Source organism: Odocoileus virginianus, chromosome 23 (assembly GCF_023699985.2).
Source record: "Odocoileus virginianus isolate 20LAN1187 ecotype Illinois chromosome 23, Ovbor_1.2, whole genome shotgun sequence".
Classification (NCBI taxonomy): domain Eukaryota; kingdom Metazoa; phylum Chordata; class Mammalia; order Artiodactyla; family Cervidae; genus Odocoileus; species Odocoileus virginianus.
In genome coordinates this window covers 32,160,756-32,182,810 of record NC_069696.1, presented here as the reverse complement: position 1 = coordinate 32,182,810, position 22,055 = coordinate 32,160,756, and the positions used below count along the sequence as shown (strand labels likewise).

The 22,055-nt window shown below is 43.9% G+C and overlaps 1 protein-coding gene across 2 annotated transcripts in view; it reads right to left on the bottom strand.

Moving 5' to 3' along the window:
- BMAL2 (basic helix-loop-helix ARNT like 2) overlaps positions 1 to 15,948 on the bottom strand; it is a 102,054-nt gene extending 86,106 nt beyond the window's left edge. Inside the window, exon 1 of one of the 2 annotated variants that reach the window (XM_070453835.1) lies at positions 15,622 to 15,948. In XM_070453835.1, the coding sequence (XP_070309936.1) occupies positions 15,622 to 15,652 (31 nt within the window). In that variant the 5' untranslated portion in view covers positions 15,653 to 15,948. The remainder of the gene's footprint in view (positions 1 to 15,621) is intronic. The other variant, XM_070453834.1, reaches the window with a different exon arrangement.
- Positions 15,949 to 22,055: the final 6,107 nt, after the last annotated feature.

Sequence of the window (22,055 nt, the reverse complement as noted above, 5' to 3'; positions counted from 1 at the left end):
AATAAAACTTTATTACACAAAAGCTCTGAGCAATCCAGCCTCGTCTCCGGGGCCGTCTCTGGCCCCGGATTGAATTCGTCTCCTCCGGAGGCCAAGAATCCCGCACCTAATCGTTCAGCAACAACCTTTCAATATCATGCCATCAGCACATATTCATCAAGCTACTACAAAGCGGACACCATGCTCTAGAGGCTGGGAATACATGGTGATCAGAGACTTCTTCCTCATGGAATTGGAAATTTAATCAATCCTCCTGTGTATCCTGGGGTTCTACTGGTATTACCCAGCTCAAGTGCAGCTGGTGGTGCAGTGAAATGGAGGAAAAGGACAAACTATTGGGAGAAGGTATCATTTATGAATTTCAGTGACTAAAATCCGGTACATGATCTTAAAGTGTTAAGGTATGCAGCCCACTCACTTTCTGGATGACATTCAATGCCAAAGATGTTATTTCTATAGACTTTCACAGTTCCTAAGTTCATTCATTAATGTGTTGTTTCTCATCTGATGGAGTGGGGAAGTGGAAAATTCTCTTGGCTAATTCTTTATGTACTATCTGATTCAACTATAACAAAGTACTGCCTTTTAATGCTCTCTTTTGATCTGGGGGAAAAAAAACTTTTTGTTCAAAAAGATAAAAATAGTTATAAAATATTTGGAGAAAACCCTAAAATATAGATATATCTGATTTTCTTAACTTGTAATAAAAGGTTAAGAGGAGGGAAAAGAAACAAAAGAAACCATCCTGTCCAATTAATTCACCTTACCATGGAGGAAACTGAGGTTCGCCCAGCTGTGTGTTACACCACAGTTTCAACAAGAGATAGAAACAGAGACTTTCCTGGCCCAGTGGTTAAGAATCCGCCTGCTGATGCAGGGGACATGGGTTCAATTCCTAGTCAGAGAGGATTCCACATGTCTTGGGGCAGCTAAGACTGTGAGCCACAACTATGGAAGCCTGCGTGCTCTAGAGCCTGTGCTCTGCAACAAAAGAAGCCACTGCAATGAGAAGCCCACGCACCACACCATCTCCATGACAAGAGAAGGCCAGAGCACAGCAACGAAGACCCAGCACTGCCAAAATAAATAAATAAATTAATTAAAAAAACAAAACAGTACTTAAATACAATAGCCTCTTCTGGAGAAATAGTTCTCATTCATTTCCCACTCAATCACCGCAGAAATTTTTTTAAAAAAACTAAAACACTCAGTGCCACTGGGAGAGGAAGTCCTCCCTCTCACAAGCTTTAAGCAAGCAAGGGGAGTTACACCATTGCACCAAAATATTGAGGAACGCTATAAACACAGTGGGTCTGGATGTCAGGGAGACATTTTTTCAAAGATGGGGAGTAGAGAGTTACTTTAAGCCTCCAATATGGTCTTAAAGAAAAAAACAAAGATGGATAAGAAGAGATTTTAGGCAAGAAGGTCAATCAGGCAGCAACCACCGCAGTGAACCAGAATGAACAGGAGAGACAAAGGGGATGAAGTTACTACCATAGGTGAGACCACAGGGGTTGCTACTGTCACCGCCCCCATTTCCACCACCACCACCAATTAATAATCTTGCACTGAATCCTTCCACACCAGGCAGTAATCTTTTTATGCCTAATTTTGTACAATCCTCATAACAGCCCTATGGTGATGGCTTACCACGTGAGGAAACAGGTTCACAGAAGTGAAGTCACTTGCTGTGATGGTCTTTGTGTCAACCTGGCTGGCTACAGTCCTCAGTCACTCAGTTAGATATAAATCTAAGTGTTGCTGTATTTTGTAGCTGTGATTAATTCCATTATCAGTTGTCCTTAACAGGGGAAATTGTCCTAGATGAGGGTCAGGGTTAGAATCAGGGCTAGGGTTATCTAGAGCAGTAGTCCCTTTCGAGTAGAGCCTTTTTGACACAAGGGACCAGTTTCACGGTTTAGGCAGTAATATGATTGATGGGAGCAGCAGGTGAAGCTTCACTTGCTCACCCTAGCTCACCTTCTGCTGTGAGGCCTGGTTCTTAGCAGACCTCGAACCAGTACCAGTCCACAGCCCAGGGGTTAGGGACCCTTGATCTAGAGTTAGCCTAGACAATCTGGGTGGACCTGATTTAATCAGTTGAAAGCCTTAAAAACAGCTGAAAGTGAAAGCAAAAGTGAAAGTGTCAGTCACTAAGCTGTGTCCATCTCTTTGACACCCCATGGACTGTAGCTCACCAGGCTTCTCTGTCCATGGAATTCTCCAGGTAAGAATACTGGAGTAGCTTGCCATTCTTTTCTCCAGGGATCTTCCAGATCGAGGGATTGAACGTGAGTATCCTGCATTCCTGGTGAATTCTTCCCCACCAGGTTTCCCTGAAGAAGAAGAAACTCCTCCTAAGGACAGCTGCTTCAGCCTGTGCCTGAGAGCTCTAGCCTGCCTTTCCTGATGACCGGCCCTACAAACTCCAGTGCGGTGGCCTGAACTCGCATTTGTGTACGCCAATTCCTTGTAATAAATCTCTCACTATACATATCCCCTATTGGTTCTGCTCCTCTGGTTGAACCCTGATTGATACACGTGCCAAAGATGACACAATTATAAGGTGAGAGAGCTCAGATTTTCTCAAAGCCAAAAAGGTAAGTATCCCACACTCCCTCCTCATAGAAGTTCAATCTTAGACATCAGCACATCACAGAGATGGCACCTCCTCCAGAGGTCTATGGGCTTCTCTGGTGACTCAGATGCTGAGGAATCTACCTGCAGTGCAGGAGACTCGGTTCAATCCCTGGGTAGGGAGGAAGTAATGGCAATCCACTCCAGCATCCTGCCTGGAGAATTCCATGGACAGAGGAGCCTGGTTGGCTACAGTCCATGGGCTCACATAGAATCGGACATCACCGAGTGACTAACCTGTTCACTTCCACCTTCCCAGAGGTCTAGCAGGCATGGCAGACAAGGATAAAAGCTCTGGAGGCCAGTCTGTTTGGGTTCTAATCCTGGTTCAGCTACTTACTAAGGAAACTTTACCTTGGGGAATGTACTTAAAATCTCTGTCTCAATTTCTTCATGAGAAATATGCAACAGGGACTTCCTTGACAGCCCAAGGGTTATGACTCCATGCTTCCAATGCAAGGGGCACAGGTTCCACCCCAGCTTCGGAAACTAAGCCATGCTGTGTGGCCAAAAAAAAAAAAAAATGTACATAACCATGTGTAAAATAGATGGCCAGTGGGAATTTGCTGTATGACGCAGGGAAGTCAATTATGGTGCTCTGTGACAATCTAGAGGGGTGGGATGAGGTGGGAGGTGGGAGGAAGGATTAAGAGGGAGGAAGCATATGTATACCTATAGCTGATGCATGCTGATGTATGGAAGAAACGACACAATATTGTAAAGTAGTTATCCTCCAATTAAAAATAATTAAAAAAAAAACATGAAACAATAATAGTACCTACTTTATAGATTTGCTGAAGATTTGTGAATTATACCATGTAAAGCATTTAGACAACTAGCATCTGTATGTCTTCCTTGGAGAAATGTCTGTTTAGTTCTTTGGCCCATTTTTTTATTGGGTCATTTATTTTTCTGGAGTTGAGCTGGAGGAGTTGCTCGTATATTTTTGAGATTAATCCTTTGTCTGTTGCTTTGTTTGCTATTATTTTCTCCCAATCTGAGGGCTGTCTTTTCACCTTGCTTATAGTTTCCTTTGTTGTGCAAAAGCTTTTAAGTTTCATTAGGTCCCATTTGTTTATTTTTGCTTTTATTTCTAAAATTCTGGGATGTGGGTCATAGAGGATCCTGCTGTGATTTATGTCGGAGAGTTTTGCCTAAGTTCTCCTCTAGGAGTTTTATAGTTTCTGGTCTTACATTTAGATCTTTAATCCATTTTGAGTTTGTGTATGGTGTTAGAAAGTGTTCTAGTTTCATTCTTTTACAGGTGGTTGACCAGTTTTCCCAGCACCACTTGTTAAAGAGGTTGTCTTTTTTCCATTGTATATCCTTGCCTCCTTTGTCGAAGATAAGGTGACCATAGGTTCGTGGATTTATCTCTGTTCCATTATTCTGTTCCATTGATCTATATTTCTGTCTTTGTGCCAGTACCATACTGTCTTGATGACTGTGGCTTTGTAGTAGAGTCTGAAGTCAAGCAGATTGATTCCTCCAGTTCCATTCTTCTTTCTCAGGATTACTTTGGCTATTCGAGGTTTTTTGTATTTCCATACAAATTGTGAAATTATTTGTTCTAGTTCTGTGAAAAATACCGTTGGTAGTTTGATAGGGATTGCATTGAATCTATAGATTGCTTTGGGTAGTATAGCCATTTTGACAATATTGATTCTTCAATCCATGAACACGGTATATTTCTCCATCTGTTTGTGTCCTCTTTGATTTCTTTCATCAGTGTCTTATAGTTTTCTATGTATAGGTCTTTTGTTTCTTTAGGTAGATATACTCCTAAGTATTTTATTCTTTTTGTTGCAATGGTGAATGGTATTGTTTCCTTAATTTCTCTTTCTGTTTTCTCATTGTTAGTGTATAGGAATGCAAGAGATTTCTGTGATGAAAAGATGCTCAACATCACTCATTATCAGAGAAATGCAAATCAAAACCACAATGAGGTACCATTATACACCAGTCAGGATGGCTGCTATCCAAAAGTCTACAAGCAATAAATGCTGGAGAGGGTGTGGAGGAAAGGGAACCCTCTTACACTGTTGGTGAGAATGCAAATTAGTACAGCCACTATGGAAAACAGTGTGGAGATTTCTTAAAAAGCTGGAAATAGAACTGCCATATGACCCAGCAATCCCACTTCTGGGCATACACAGCGAGGAAACCAGATCTGAAAGAGACACCTGCACCCCAATGTTCATCGCAGCACTGTTTATAATAGCCAGGACATGGAAGCAACCTAGATGCCCATCAGCAGACCAATGGATGAGGAAGCTGTGGTACATATACACCATGGAATATTACTCAGCCTTTAAAAAGAATTCATTTGAATCAGTTCTAATGAGATGGATGAAACTGGAGCCCATTATACAGAGTGAAGTAAGCCAGAAAGATAAAGACCATTACAGTATACTAACACATATATATGGAATTTAGAAAGATGGTAATGATAACCCTATATGCAAAACAGAAAAAGAGACTCAGATGTATAGAACAGACTTGTGGACTCTGGGAGAAGGAGAGGGTGGGATGTTTCAAGAGAACAGCATTGAAACATGTATATTATCTAGGGTGAAACGGATCACTAGCCCAGGTTGGGTGCATGAGACAAGTGCTCGGGCCTGGTGCACTGGGAAGACCCAGAGGGATCGGGTGGAAAGGGAGGTGGGAGGGGGGACCGGGATGGGGAATACATGTAAATCCATGGCTAATTCATTTCAATGTATGACAAAAACCACTGCAATGATGTAAAGTAATTAGCCTCCAACTAATAAAAATAAATGGAAAAAAAATAGACAACTAGCACATAATAAATGTTAAGAATTATTAACTATTTAGAAGAACCAAAAGGTGAGAAGCATCCATGCTAAGCGTTTGAAATGGGGCAAAGAGGGAACAAAAACACCCATGATGACTATAAGGAAATCAGAGTCGTGGGAAACCATTCGTTGCGGTGCAGAATGTAATCAGTGATATAAGCACCTAAGAATGCTGCCCTGATGATGACTATTCCAGAAAAGGCCAACTTTTCATAGGCATTATAACCTAATCCAGGGATGGGCAAGAGCAAGAAAAAGCAGTTCATCAGAATTTGTTCCACACTGAAACAGAAAATTCCCCTAACTTGGTCCAGGACTGATTGATCCTCAAGAATAAGGAGAATGCAGGGTTCAGCATTTTCAACATCGGCAAGCTTCTTCAAAAAGCACAGAAACAATTTTGATGAGCTATACCCGCATCACTGTTACACAGGCAAATACAATTCTTGCAAGTTATGAGTACACAGAAAACATGATATAGACTATCGTCATGATCAATACTAGTCAGATTCGATACAAAACCTACAAAATATATCATGGTCCCTCACCTCTAAGGTATCAACAAAATAAGACACCTTCAGCTAACTCTGAGAAAAAGAATTCACCAGTGTTCACAAAAATATTTATGTATCTTTTCACCTAGTGGTGATTACTCTAGAAAAAAGAAAGACCCTTTAAAAGAGGGTGAAAGAAGAAGCACTGACTTTGCAATAAGAAAATGCTAAGGCCCTACAAACTGAAATACAGTATGAGTTTTTAAAGTAATAAAACCCAACATGACATTAATGACTTTAATATTGTTTATGTATTAACATACCATAGTTACAATGATGATCAGAATCCAAAGCTGTCTTCAGTCTCTTCCTAAACAAACAGCTAACAAAAAATTACTTTAAAACCTCTTAATAAAGAATTTGTCCTAGATGTCTTCTAAAAGATGAGGTGTGAATTCCAATGTTCTAAGATCAGGCTGCATGGTTTGTGACCCACATGTTCCAGAAGTAGCAATGGTTACTGCTGAAAGAAACTGACAGGCCAAAAGTACTAGTTGAACTCAAGTTGAAAGGTAAAGAAAAGACAATTGTCCTAAAGAAGCCACTAACCCCAGGATGCAAGGGAAATTGGGTTTGGTCTCTCTTTTCTAGGTCAGTGTTGTTGCCTGGATGACTCATTAGAAAAGAGATGACCTCCCTAGAAGGCCACATTGTTTGTCTCCACAATAGTGTGAGCATGGTCTACCTTTGGGTACCACGTAAGTCAGAGAGGAAATCCAGTTCTCTACCCAGGAGGTTGAGGAGAGAAATAAACATAAAGCCGGCAACTGTGTTCAATTTTTCAATCAAAACTGTTCTCTAGATTTTGACAAAACAATTACTAATCATCACAATCTTCTATTCATTTAAACATATATTGATCTCTACTCTGTAAAGTGTTCAACTTCAATTCTGCCTATTGTATACTGATCTCTTTTTTACAATCTGTCTATAAAATGCCTATACCTTGGTACCGTCCAGGCTCAACAACCATCTCTTCTCCCTCTCTTCTCCTCTCTGAAAAAGAAAAGATAAAGAGGTATTTTGAGGCACATAAGTGTTTCTGCTTTTGAGTAACTTCTATGCCAGAGATCCTCTTCACTGAGTCTGAATCAACAAACAACATCTTCTGATGCTATCACACACAGGCATTTGCAGGAGTGTTCTTTTAGGAATGTGTTCAGATGTGCACGGCAATGGAGTCCTTTTGGTTTATAAACTTTCATGCTTGTTTTGGACGTCAAGGCTGATAGTTCTGTTCAGTCCTGCACCCTGGGGCTGCATAGGAAGGGTGTGCAAGGAGGCCTAGAGCACATGTCCCTAAGAGGAGGACATCAGTGGCCATGATGCTGGACAGAGGATGGAAGTCCAGAAACCTGCTTCCCAGCAGGATGCAACAGGAATAAATGAGACAGCACTAGTGATGCTTTTAAGAAGAAAGAATGTGAAATGTATTTAAAGATAGAAGCAGCTACTTTTTTTCAGGGAAGAGAGGATGGGCAAAAGTAGTGGCCCAGATGCACCTGGAGGGAAAGCTAAGACCGTATAACTAACCATCTGGCAGGAACCAGGACCTCTAATGTTCTTCTTTCTGGTCAGAGATACGCCGCAAGTAACCTTTCAGGGTGATACAACCAGTCTCTTGCTGGCCAGGGACCAAAAAGAAGATGCACGAATTTTTCCTTCCAGAGCCTGTAACTCAGGTTTTCCACATTAGCTGTCCTGCCGCATCACAGGGTGGGAAGGCAGTGCTGGGCAACATTAACAAGGCAAAGATAGGTCAGTTCTTCCTTTCCCACTTTTCCCAGCCAGACCAGCACCAGTTCTTCCAAGCACATCACTGACGATTTTCCACATACACGTCTAATTTCTGTTGTGGATGACCCTCTTTGCTGCCTCCACAAGTTATCTACCCTTCAATACTAAACTTGACCCCTGCTCTGAAAGCCAACTCCCCCACAAACTAGATATAATTCTTCCCAAATGTGGGTGGGGAGGCTCACTCCTAGCAGTTAAACCATACATTGTGCTAGGCTCTGTCTTTGCAACACATATTTTGGCTGTTTTTCATCTCTCCTTTTATAAGCTCTTTAATCCTTCTGCTTGTCTCATCCGTTTCTTCATCTCTCTTTGCCTGGAAGAGCAATATGCTTTATGAATAAACCAGCCCTGTCAGCACCTCAAACCAACAGTCACTTACAATCAAAAAGCTTGGTTAGGTACTTAATAAGTGCAAGGAGGTGAAGACTGTAAAGATGAGCCAGGTCCAACCCTGCTCTCTTAGGGATGTGCAACCCAAGGATGGAGCTAAGATACGTACCTAAACAAGCCATGGCAAGTGGGCACAGGGTTCTCGTAGGCACGCCAAAAACTACAGTGAGGAAATAGAAGGGAAGAATCATTTCCATCAGCGGGTAGGAGAAGTTCTGGGAAGAGTTCACGAGGAGAAGAAAACTCATCTGTTGAAGGTCAGATTTCACTAGCTTGGAATTATCTCATTTAATGACTCTTAATGACATGACTCTTCAAGTTAGGTAATTTTTTACCCCCATGTTATCGATGAGGAAATTGGGGCTCAGAGAAGTTAAATAATTTGGTCAAGGTAACAGAGGTAGTATATTAACTGGCACCCACACTCCCACTCCTGCAGTAGGCAATGGAAACCCACTCCAGTGTTCTTGCCTGGAAAATTCCACGGAAAGAAGAGTCTGGTGGGCTACAGCCCATGGGTTGCAAAGAGTTGGATGTGACTGAGCATGCACACACACACACTCCCACTGGCCTGACTCCAAAGTTCATGCTGTTTTCCTGCACCAGCTCTTCTGTTCCAGGGGTATAGGAAACACAGTGACACCCGAGTTCGGCCTTCAAAACTACAGGAGACCCCTAATAGGCCCATCTGGAGGGAGGACAGGGTAGTCTAGGAGCAGCCCATGGCCTGAGGAGAGGCCTGGACCATACCGGGGAAGGCAGACTCCCTCACATAACTGAGTCTAGGACGTGTAAAAGAGAAGCAGTGGCGATGTGCTGAGAAAGAAAGCCAGTGGGTGGTCCTCCACTCCCCCTGTGCTCTGCTTGGAACAGAGGGTAAAGTGTATTTCTTATCTAAGTAAAAAAATTAATGGGACTTCCCTTGTGGCCCAGTGGTTAAGACTCTGGGCTTCCACTGTAGGGGGCCTGAGTTCAATCCCCCATCCAAGAAGAAAGATCTCACATGCTGTGCAGTACAGGCCAATAAATAAATAAATAAAATTAATTTAAAAATAGCATTTAAAAAATTCAATAAAATATTGTAAGTGAAACATTTTGAATGTATTGAGAATTGCTATTTTATGGCAATCATCTTGACCTGCAATTGTAAATCTCTTATAATGCAAACCTGGGCTTTACCAGCTGGTTAAGAATCCGCCTGCAATGTAGGAGACCTGGGTTGGGAAGATCCTATGGAGAAGGGAACGGCTAGGAATGGCTACCCACTCCAGTATTCTGGCCTGGAGAATTCCATGGACTGTACAGTCCATGGGGTCGCAAACAGTCGGACAGGACTGAGCAACTTTCACCTTCACGTCACTGTAATGCAAACCAGGTTGAGTGGAAGAAGGATTCTCTCTATATTTCCTTTTCCTCCAGTCTTCTTTGTTTCTCGCTCTCTGTAAAGATACTATCTAGAGATTTAAATCATAAGATTAAAGACTAGAGAAATGAAATCCCAGAAATCTACTGAGATAAATGACAAATTTCCTATCATGCCCACCAACAATTAAGTATTTCAAATGAGAATTTTAATATTATATACCTAGACTGATTTAAATATTTTAATTAGTTTCAAAGTATTTTAAGTTTAAAAATTGGGGGCTGGGTAGATGAGACACTAGGCTCTTGCTGACTCACTGAGCCCCTGATGGTGCTGACACTGACTAACCACCTGGATGCGGGCACGGAGGTCTTCAGCTCAAGGCAACTAAAATTAGGACTATCGAATGACATCTTATTATCTTGTTTAAGACATCCTAAACATTATACAAAGGAAGAGATTTCAAAAGAATGCTCCAATTAATGTTCACCACACAGAAAGAGATCATGCTTTTTCTTTTTCTATTTTTTTTTTTTGTCTGTGCTGATGGTTCTTTGTTGTTTTGTCTGGGCTTTTTCTAGTTGTGGAGCACGGGGGTTACTCTTCATGGTGACGTGTGCGCTTCTCACTGTGGAAACTTCCCTTGTTGCAGAGCACAGGCTCTGGAGTGCACAGGCTTCAGTAGTTGTGGCCTGTGAGCCCGAGTGCACAGGCTCAGTAGCTGTGGCTCAGAGGCTTAAATTGCTCTGCGGCATGTGGAATCTTCTCAGACCAGGCATTGAACCCATGTCTCCTGCATTGGCAGGCGGATTCTTATCCACTGTACCACGAGGGAAGTCCAGATCATGCATTTCAGAATCGAGAAGTCTTTCCACAAGGAAAAAAGTATACTGAAATCACTGTTTACTAATATTTTGGCTTTCCCATGTATTATAAACATTTCTTTTTTTCCTGGAGTCAAACTCTGATGGGTGGCAGTCCCTACCCTTCCTTCTCCCCTGCATCTCTCCTCACCTCCACTCCTCCTCAGCCCTCCCCCGACCCACCGGGTTCAGTTCCTTTCCTCTCCACCCCCTTCTCCACCCACTCCGTCCTTATCTTCAACGTTTCTCCACAGCTCCTTCCCTCTCTCCTCCTCTCTCTTTACTCCAACCCTCCTCTCTCACTCCTCCACCTTTCTCTCTTTTCCTCTCACTTTCCTCCCCCTAAAACATGTCAAAAGTCATTTTTATCCCATCTTGGTTTATCTTGAGTAACGCACATCCGACTGAAGGACTAGGACAAGAAGAGTAGCTTATGCACAGTGGACTGGGACATGACTTTCGATATCTGAGTCACAAAAATGAATTTAAGCCACTACATAATTGCAGAACTACCCCTCAAAAGAGCTGGGTATGATAACATCACAGGTGAAAACCGGGGATGGTAAAAAGTGGAGGAAGAGGAGGTGAGAAAGTTGCCCCTTGGATGCCTAGACCCAAGACCAGGTCTGGCAGTCAGTCTTGGGACATGTGCTGCTCTCCCGAGAATGCCTGCTCCCTAACTCCAAGGATTCTGGAATTATTTACCAGAAGGTGCCAGTCACTTGGCATGGCAGCTTGCTTAATCTTGTTGTTTACCATCAACCCATCAAAAACAAGTGAGCAGGCAATCATATTATGTACCAGCTGATTTTTGGTGGCCATCTTCAAAACCAGCTCCCTCAATTTTTTCAGCAGTGTAATCAAACCATGGGGATTTTTTTCCATATTACCACTATTAGATTTTTTTTCCTTTGGGCTGCACTGCATGGCATGTGAGCTCTTAGTTCCCAGACCAGGGATTGAACCCAAGAGCCCCCTGAAGTGGAAGCGGAGCCCTAACCACTAACCACTGGGCAACCGGAGAATTCCAATTTTCATTTTACTGTGAAGGCCTGAATGTCAATCTGCCTAGGAAAAAGGAATCTGGAGGGATTTTGTGCCAGGGGGAAAAAAACCCGTGGCCCCGGATTCTGATATAGAGACCTGCTTTGTTTTTTTCCTCCAAGGATAGGAGAAGTTGCAACAATAATTCTCCCTCTTTAGAGAAAGAGAGTGTCTGGCAGTGAGCACACTGCCCATTAACCATCCAAGCAGACAGGAAGGAAAGAAGAGCAGCCCAGCCAGGAGTCACAGAGTTTAACTTCAGGTTTGTTTGTCAATTTCTGGCTACAGTTGCAGTTTTTTCACCTCATTGATGAAAGGGAGATAGTATCACCCACATCACAGGGCTGGTATGAGGCCAAGAAATGCCTGGCACATAATAGGAGCTCAATAAACGCTGGCCCTCTGAGGCCCCGTGGAGACTTTGTTCCTCTTACCGAAAAAAGATTAATTTTGATCATCCCCAAGTTAACATCTGGTATGCAGCTAAATAGCAATAAACTCTTTGTCCAAAAACTTGTCATAAAGACTTACCTGGTGTAAGCCGTATTTTGAATTAGCAGGTGTATTTTCATGCCCCCCTTTTCCAGAAAAGCCCAAATATTTGGCCAATTTAACTTGAGTGCAACAACACACTTGAGTACAACAATACTTTCTTAATAGACACGAGATTCATTACTTTCAGAAAGCAAATTGAAGCTGCAAATGAATAACAACTATATTAAGCTAACATTTACGGAGTACTTACTATTTCCCAAGAACTGTGCTAAGCACTTCATATATATATATATATATACATATATGTGTGTGTGTGTGTGTGTGTATACATATTTAAATACATTTATATCTCAGATGAACTTCTTTGCAAAGGAAAGAGTCACAGACGTAGAGAACAAACTTATGGTTACCGAAGGGGAGTGTGCTGAGTTGCTTCAGTCGTGTCTGACTCTTCGGGACCCCATGGACTGTAGCCCACCAGGCTCCTCTGTCCATGTGATCCTCCAGGGAAGTGTACTGGAGTGGACTGCCATGCCCTTCTCCAGGGAACCTTCCTGACCCAGGGATGGAACTCACATCTCTGATGTCTCCTGTACTGACACGTGGATTCTTTACCACTAGCGCCACCTGGGAAGCCCAAAGGGGAGTGGAATGTATTTGGGAGACTGGGATCAACATATATACACCACTATGTGTAAAACAGATAACTAATGAGAACCTACTACACAGCACAGGAAACGACTCCGTGCCCCGTGGTGACCTACATGGGAAGGAAATCTAAAAAAGAGTGGATACATGCATACATGTAACTGATTCACTTTTGCCGCACAGCAGAAACGAACAGCATTGTAAAGCAACTATATTCCAGTAAAATTTTTTAAAAAACAAAGAAGGAACACAGCCCCTGGATAACATCATAGAGCGAGCCACTCTACTCTCTAGTTAGACTTTCATGTACATAGAAAAATTCCTGTTGAAGTCTCTCTAAAGTCACCTCAACTATATTCTTGCTAACAGAGGAGGGTGTTAAGAGGTTTCCTAAAGGATAGTATTCTGTTAGTCGCTCAGTGGTGCCCGACTCTTTGCGACCCCGTGGACTGTAGCCCACCAAGCTCCTCTGTCCATGAGATTTTCCAAGCAAGGATACTGGAGTGGGTTGCCATTTCCTTCTCCAGAGGATCTTCCCAACCCAGGGATTGAACAAGGGTCTCCTGCACTGCAGGCAGATTCTTTACCAACTGAGCTAAAAGGGAAGCCCTCCTAAAGGATAGCATATCTTTAAAAACATCTTCAGGAAAATCAGTTAGCCTGGTGAAGGAGAGGGGTATATTGGTCATGAGGGCCAGTTGCAAAAAGAAGGGTGCTTGGGGCAGAGGAGACTACAGAGCCCAGGCAAAGAGGCCACGGTCCAAGGAGCTCTCAAACAGGAACAGAGGCTTGGAGACAGGGAGCTCGGGAAGATGAAGAAGTAGAATTCAGGATGAGGCTGCAAAGGCTGGTCAGATGCCCGAAAGACTTGAATGGTAGGTTAAGAACCTTGAACTTTTTTCACATAGGAATGCAGCGCTACTGAAGATCCTATCAAAGGAGGGATAGGATAGTGCCCTGGTGGCAGGATAGAAGGTGGGTGTTCAGGAGGCCCAGTCAAAGGCAAGAAGTGAAGCAGCCATCCAAATAAGGTGTGATCAGAGGACCCTGGTGGGCTGCCGTCTATGGGGTCGCACAGAGCCGGACATGACTGACGCAACTTAGCAGCAGCAGCAGCAGACTGTGATCTCCAGCAATGGCAGTGTAGAGAAGGTGGGACAGAATTAAGTTCTGTGTGGTCACCCTAGGGGGCATAGAAGAGGGGGAGGTAAAACAGACTCTCAGACTTCTGGATTAGAGGAGAGGACCACAACCATGGCAGGAGGAAAACCATTTGGGGTGAGGAGGGAGATGACAGCTGTTCCAGAAACACTGAGTGAGACATCATCATTTGTGCCAAAGCTTGTCAGTAACAGCTATCCCCCGCCTAGAGCTTAAATAGGGTATCAGAAACAAGGATGCAGATTCCAGGGAGGGTGGGCATTTGTCTAGACACCCAGTGTCCGCAGACATCAATGGCCCAACATAGGACAGTAAGTGCTGGGAGAAAAAAGAGGAAGGGAAAAGGGAGGTAAAAATCAATCAAAATCACAGGAATGTGAAACACTAGTGCTTCTCTCCAGGCTCTTCTTGGGAGGGGGGTGGGCAGAGAAACAAACGTGCACAAGACTTTTTAGGGAGAAATGGTGAATAACAAGGAGCTGAAACTATTACAAAAACTTAAAGCAAAACTTTTGTCCAAAATGACTCTTGTAACCTCTATGCTTTTATCAGTAATAAAATTTTATCAGTAATAAAAGCATATCCAAATGAAAAAAATATATATATATATTTACATCTCATTTAATCCTAACAAATCTATAAGACAGATACTAAAATTATCCCCACTTTACACACGAAGAGACTAACACTAAGTAACTTAACCCAGGTGACATAGTAAAGGGCAGAGTTCAGTCACAGCCAAAACAGAATTTCTGGGCTTAAAATGGTGAATACTGCCTTCTCTTATCAAACTAGTGCCTTCTCACATCTTCATATAGACCAGAAAGATTTCAAATATTCAAATGATAGAATTTCAGAAACCTCCCCATGATCTAAATCCCTTATCAGATATTCAAAAGACCTCTTCTCATTGCTGTATTTCCCAGAAGAATCTAAACGCATCACAATATTCTAAAAGCAAAGTGGAGATTTAACAGACTGCTTCCCTGAACTTCTCTCTGCCGGTCTTTTAGTTATTTACATGTGTTTTCCCTGCCTCCTGTTCTTCTTAAGTAACAAATATTTTATGATCAGTCCATAATTATGAGTAGTCATATGGGAGAGACCAGAGAATGTCGTCAGAGACATCAAAGAGAGGAAAAAGACGTAGCAACGCTTACAACTCAATTCACAAAAACTCCAAAATAATATAAAACGAAACAAACAAATTCCACGGATGACTTTCCTAGTGCTGAAATGGCACAAGAGCCGCCTCTCGCTGACAGAGGGCTGTCGCGGTGCAATCTGTGGTTTTCAAGAGTAAGAAATGTAGGGGACCTGCCTCCCCGCGCCCGCCTGCCCGATCCACCGCTGGGCAGGTTTTGAAGAAGGGAACAGAAGTGAGAATTTCCAGTTCAGAGGAGATAGGATCGCAGAGCCCGAGCTCCTTAACGGCTAATGGCAAATGGTTTATAAAGGGGAAAAACGAAATCTAAGAAGTCTGCGCAGCAGTCCTTGCCGACTGAGAAGTGGGCGCCCAGTGGTAGGCTGGGGGAGGTTACTCGCGGTCGCTGGGTGGACGGTCCCTCGCCAGCTCATCTTCGCTGAAACGTCCGACCCGGGGCCCCGAAATAGGGCTGCGGGCAGTTCGAAAGCCGGCGGCGATCGCGGTCGTCACCCCTCACCCCCCGCTCCGGGCGAGGATGCTCGGGGCGCCGAGCCGCACCTGTGCCGCAAGGGACGACCTCGGCCCCCTAGCCCGCTGAGGTGATGCAGGGTCGGAGGACAGCCCCCGGCAAAGTGCGCCCACCTGGCCTCGCGCACCCGCCGCTCCAGCAGCCGGAGCCCCCCGCCCGCAACCTCACCTCTCGCCGCCGCCTCCGCTTCCGTCGCCATCGCAGGAGCCACCCGGCCGGCTCCGCAGCCCCGGGCCCCGCAGCATGGAGAGCCCCGGGCCAGCGCTGAGCCGGCCCAGGCGGCCGCCCGGGTGCGGGGCGCAGGCACCCGCAGGGCTCTGCCCGGTGCCGCGGTGGCCCCACTGCAGCTCGGGGTTCAGGAGCGTGCGGCCGGGGGCCCACCCGCTCGGGGGTCTAGTCGCCGCCGGGCCGGGGGCGGGAGAAAGGGACCGCGCGGGGCGGAGTCACGGCAGCCCCGCCCGCCGACCCCGGCGGAGGGAGGCGAAGCGAGGGGAGGCCCGCAGAGCAGCGCCTGGAGCCTCGCTGGAAGAGCGTCTGTCTAAAGCAGGTTTCCCCCATCACTTCCAGATTCGTTGTCTGGTGTTCTGCAGTGTGGAGTTGTTCCCCTTGTGTGCGGGGGGTGAGGTAGGGGGAGGTTGTTGTTTAATCTCTAAGTCGTGTCCGACCCTTTGCGACCCCATGGACTGCAGCACGCCAGGCTTCCCTGTCCATCACCAACTCCTGGAGCTTGCTCAAACTCATGTCCATTGAGTCGGTGATGCCATCCAACCATCTCATCCTCTGTCGTCCCCTACTCCTCCTGCCCTCAATCTTTCCCAGCATCAGGGTCTTTTCCAATGAGTCGGCTCTTCGCATCAAGTAGCCAAAGTATTGGAGCTCGATCATCAGTCCTTCCAATGAATATTGAGGGTTGATTTCCTTTAGGATTGGCTGGTTTGATCTCCTTGAAGTCCCAGGGACTCTCAAGTCTTCTCCAGCACCACAGTTTCAAAGCGTCAGTTCTTCAGCGCTTAGCTTTCTTTATGGTCCAACTCTCACATCCATACATGAACACGGGAAAAACCATAGCTTTGCCTCTACGACCTTTGTCTGCAAACTGATGTCTCTGCTTTTGAATAAGCTGTCTAGGTTTGTCATAGCTTTTGTTGGGGGGTGGGGAGGTAAAGAATGGATGAAGATCGTTTTGTGGTGGAAGTACAGAGCGAGGGCAGGAGTTCCGAGTGGGGGGGTTGGAAGGAGGACTTCCCTGGCGTCTTTCTTTTCTGCCATGGAACAGCTTGGCTGCAGAGATGAAGACACGTTCACAGGGAGGAGTACCCAAAGAAGCTATTTGGGGTCCTGACACAATTGGCTAAATCCAGAAGCGAGATTCTTTGGGGACCACTGGTCAGCCCCTCATCATAGGCAGAGTATGCTGGTTCGCTCCCCGCCCATAGGACCCTAGGGTTGCTTGGTCACAGTTTGTTTTGTAGTGGAGGGAAGGAACGGCGGAGAAAACACCAAAGCTCTGCATCAACCAGCTTACAACTAATAACTTTTCCTTCGGGACTCTCCATTACAGCGTTGTAACTAGCTGCTTTGGGTGTCCTGAGAACTACTCAGGACGAGGGAGTTGGACGCGTGTTCCCAAGGGAAGTAGGCAGACCCAGAGAAACTGATGCAGCCTTAAGTGCGTCCCGGACTTTATCCTGCTGGAGGTGGCAAGAGATGCTGCCCTGGATAACACACAACGAGACACATTCCTAGTCAAAAACCATCGTTGAGACATCCCAGTCCTGGCTTTGACTTGGAACTCCACCCGAAGTCCATCGACACCAACGTGTGCTGTCGGCTCAGAAAGAAAAATTCCGCAGAGAGCCTGGCAGACGCTCTTAAGATCTGGCCTAGGTTTCCCTGAATATGCTCAAACCCTGGCTTTCCAGACAAGTGTACACTGTTTTGAGGTGGTTTACCAAGTCTTGGGGACAAAGGGGGTACTCTTAGGCTGCACATGTGTTCAATGCCACCTTGATGGTGAAGCAGAATTTCTAGGATCCTGGTCAAAAAGTACAGGGGCTTCCCTGGTGGCTCAGTGGTAAAGAATCTGCAAGGTTTGGGAGATGCAGATTGGATCCCCGGATTTGGAAGATCCCTTGGAGAAGGAAATGGCAACCCATTCCAGTATTCTTGCCTGGGAAATCCCATGGACAGAGGAGTGCACAGGCTTCAGTTCATGGTGTCTCAAAAAACTGGACACAGTTTAGCGACTGAGCCCTAATGGACAAGCTACGTACACGCTGTCTTGCTTACCAAGTGTCTTTCCCTTTATCATCTCAGGTGAGCTTCACAACAACCTTTGTGAGGTGGTTGAACACCTATAATTCTTGTCTTCTCAGTAGGCAAACAGAGGTTCAGAGATGAGTGTTTTGGCCAGAATCACTCAGTATACAGTAGAAGCCAGATGGTGAAAGTCAGATCTCCTCAGGGGTTCGTACGTGGTATGATAAGCTCGTTGGTGAATCACCATAGTCCTCATTTCTTAGAAATGATGATTCACTTCCACCAAAAGCCTGAGAGCAAGAGCCAGGAATCCAGTACCTAAATGTGATGCCAGACGTGTAATACACAACAGAGCAGACACACAGGATTCCTTGGGGCAAATCATTCTCATAGTTTAATGTGTTTCCCCAATTGTTCACATTTAAACTCTGCTTTCAACTTTTTCTTTAAACTCTGGAGCTTTACTTTCTAAGATTTTTTTTTTTTTTTAGAGTGGTTATATTATACCTCCTAGGATAAGGCAGAGATAGTCACACGATATCTTGACAGATGGATAGGAAATTCATCTCTCCTTTCTAACTAGTGGTCTTTTCATATTTTCTCCTTGAGCAAAATGTAAGAAAGTGATTTGAAACATAACTTGCAGAGTGCATGGAATAGTTCCTTCCAGTCAATGTGGTTTCCTTCCCCAAAGCCCAGGAACAACTTTGCTTTCAGGGACCATTGCTAATCTTAGGGGGGATTTAGTTTGTTCAGTAATTTCTTTCACTGCCAAATACTCAGGCAAGAACAAGACTGACATTAGGAACCACTGCATTGTACTATAAATTCCTATTCTTGTCAACCTCCTGCTGGGGTTGTAACAATCCAATTTTGTATGAAGGACCCTTTAAGTTCACATAGATATGTCAGTTTGTCCAGGACAAAAAAAATCACCTGCTTCAGAGTATAGTTAAATTGAAGATCCCCATCTCCAGTGACGTATAAAAATAAATAACTGCCCATTAATAAGCTCCTAAGTGACTGAGGAAATAATTAAATTATTAATATTTAAAACTACTCTTTCTTCCCCATCACTCCTCCACCCCTGACATTCCATGGAGGGTGAATACTGGGGAAGATTCTTGGATTTGCTGAGCAGGTTGATGAGTGGGAATGCAGTTAGGAGAAACAGGGGGGCACAAATGTATTCTGAGGGATAGAGAAGCCTTTAGCGGGCTTCTGGAATGGGAGAAATCAGCTTGAGCTTGGGCCGTGGAGGTGAGACGCAGAGATGGTAATTGCAGGAGGGTATACTCATGAGAAAGAGCGGAAGTGATGGTGGCTGCTGCCACTGGGAGTGGAAATTTGAGAGTATTTTTAAAGGGTATTTAGGAAGCTTCATTGTGTAATGCAAACCCGCTTACATTATTTCCCTGGAAAATAACAACTTTAGCAAAGGCTATAGTTTGTTTCAATGCTTTTGGAGTTGATTTATGTATTTATTAAACATGAAAACATTTTGAGATTGGCCTTAGAGGGGGAGTAGGGCTGCTCACAAAATGCAGTTATTCATTTGTTAACAAATGCTTGTAGAGTGTCTACACTGTGCCAAGCATGGCTGTAAGCACCGAATGCTGTACATCACCAACTGGACATCCATTACTTCATATAGATGTTTTCATAACAATTGGTGAGGAAGGTATTATTTCATTGTAGAAAAGTCCAATCAGTGTCCTTTTTCCTTTAGCTCAGTAGAAGTTCAGACCCACCCCAGAAACTCTGACTTAGTTAAGTCTGGGGTGAGACACACTAAATATTTATTCAAGTAAATATCCTAGTTGATTTTGAAATAGTTGCTCCAAGTACTCTACTTCAGGAAATAGTGCTTCCACTAGCCAAAAAGGAATTTTCTTAAGCCTAGGTTGTTGCAAAGGAGTTGTGTGTGTGTGTGTGTGTGTGTATTTCTATAAGCCAGAGGACAGAAGTAGCAATAAACTAAAATTCCAAGAAAAATACAGGGAGACCAAAACTTAGAACAAGAGGGAATAGTTTAGAGACATCTCTTTATATATGGAGCTACTGCCTCTTTTTTCCTTAGAGATTATGTATTTGTATATGTAAGTGTCAAAAACTGAAGTAATTTTTACTTTTGGAGGTTTTGGACAGTCTTACAACATGTATGATGCCCTAGACCCTCCTCAGTCCTCCACTATATAGAACCATACTGGAGGAGTTTTCAAGTTCTGTCCATGATTAACTTACCTAAGAGGACAGGAAAGGCAGAGGACAATCTCCCTTTCCTGTTATGTATTTCTCCTTTGGCAGAGGCTTATAAGTCATCTCAACATTTAAGGATTTGCTAAGGAATGCTTTAGAATGAACAGTGATAACTTTGTAATGGTTGTTAGCACAACCTTCTGAGAAATGTCTTGATTTCTACTAATCAAACCCTATCTTCTCAAGTTAGACAAAGCAGTTGAGCCACTAGTGATGAGGCCAGTCATTAGGCCCACCCTTGCCTGGATCTTGAGGGGAAGTAAGTAGATGAGGATCCCTGTGACTGGTATAACAGCTTTGTGGGAGATGGACCCGTGAGGAGATGAATGGCAGCTGGAAGCCTTGGCAGTACCACTAAAACGACCACACCCTGGTCACTGGGCCAAACATCCATTGTTTCTATGATGTCCAGAGACCTGCCCCTACTCCTTCTCTGAAGGACAAGCAACCTAGGCTTGTAGGTAGCTGAGCCATGGTCTAGCACAGTGGTCCTCAGTGCTCCTATTTCACATGGGTCAGAAAAGATGTTAATGGACCAGCCCTTCAGTTCACATGTAGGCAATGGCAGAATCAGTAACAAAACCCAAGGGCAGTGGCTTCAGCAAGAACCATTGGTATAAAGCAGTGTGGCACCCTTTCGATTATCTTGGGGGTTAAGTCCAATTTGGTTCTGGTGTCAGGTGGCCATGTGCTTTAGGGGAGCCTCACTCTGTACCAAGGATGTGAAGCCTGCTTAGTTTAAATCAATCCACAGACCAGGTACTATTGTAGGAATGAATGGATGGCATAATCAAGGCCAACAAAATGGGGTTGGGGGGCAGGGTTCTTTGCCTAGAATGCTTCTGGAGAAGATTTTTCTTACTCTTAAAAAGAGGATGAACAATCTTCTTTTTAAAGACTTGTATGATGATTCGGTGCTTAGAGTCCCTGTGGCCATTCAGCCCTCTGAGAAAACAAGCCCAAGGACATCCAACACTCTGCTGATGACAATGTAGAAAACTAGGAAGAATCTCTGTTCTTGAAGACGTTTTTGCGATGCTAACTTTACTATGGACGGTTCCCATCTTGTGTCTTAGTTTTATACAAGATACTCATTTTCCTTATTTTTGCATTTTTACTTGCATCTGATACTTGCAGTCAAAAGCACCCAAAAAGCCAACTGATCACTGGCTTCCCATGTGTTTTTCTGAGGTCTAGAAGCATATCAGATAATTTGTCAAGGAAGTGTGCTCTGTGATCTGGGCAGTGGAAGGAGCCCCAGACTTAGTTCAAGAGCAATCTATTACCTGAGTTTGGGTAATTCACACTCAACTTCATGTTCATCATCTGTAAAATATTAGTAATTATGTTTATGTCACAGAGTAGTAGTAAAAACCAAAATGAGTAAGCTAAGTGAAAGCATTTTGTAAAGCAATGGAAGTTCTTTTAACAAGATGCTTTTGAAAGTTTAGTGTAGAATATCAAAGTTGGCTCCGAAGTCCAAATTTTTATATTCAGTGTTTTCACCATTTTATCTTAACAGCAGCATTACTAAAATGATGTCAGTCAGGGAACAGTTGGAAGCACAGCTAGGATAAAGAGGATTCTGACTGGCTCCCTCTGAGACTGGCAGAAACAGTGTCATGATCAATGATCAGTGTCTTCAGTGGGACAGATGGAGTAGTACCTGGGTACCCGGGGCACGTATATCCCTAGTCTCCATTGCTACTTTGAGACATTTTTTCATTTCTACCTGCTAATTGATTTTGGCCTAGTGGGGTAGCTGCATATAAACCTGTACAACTATCTTGAGTGTTTAAACATAAGACAATTGAAACTTAAAATATTTATTCAGTATGTTGTTCTTGATGTGATCTTTAGGGTAAAAGTTGGATCCATTTACAAAGCAGGCTTATTTGAGGTTTGGGTAACATCTGTCTCAAAATTCAAAAATATAACCAAAAAACCTCACCAACAAAAATATTGTAAACATAGTTTTTATTCTTTTCTTACCTTCAATGAAAAGTGCATGATGCCACCAAAACATTTTTTTGAAACTCAGTAGCTGAACATAGAACTCAATAGCCTGGTGATTATTTTTCAGA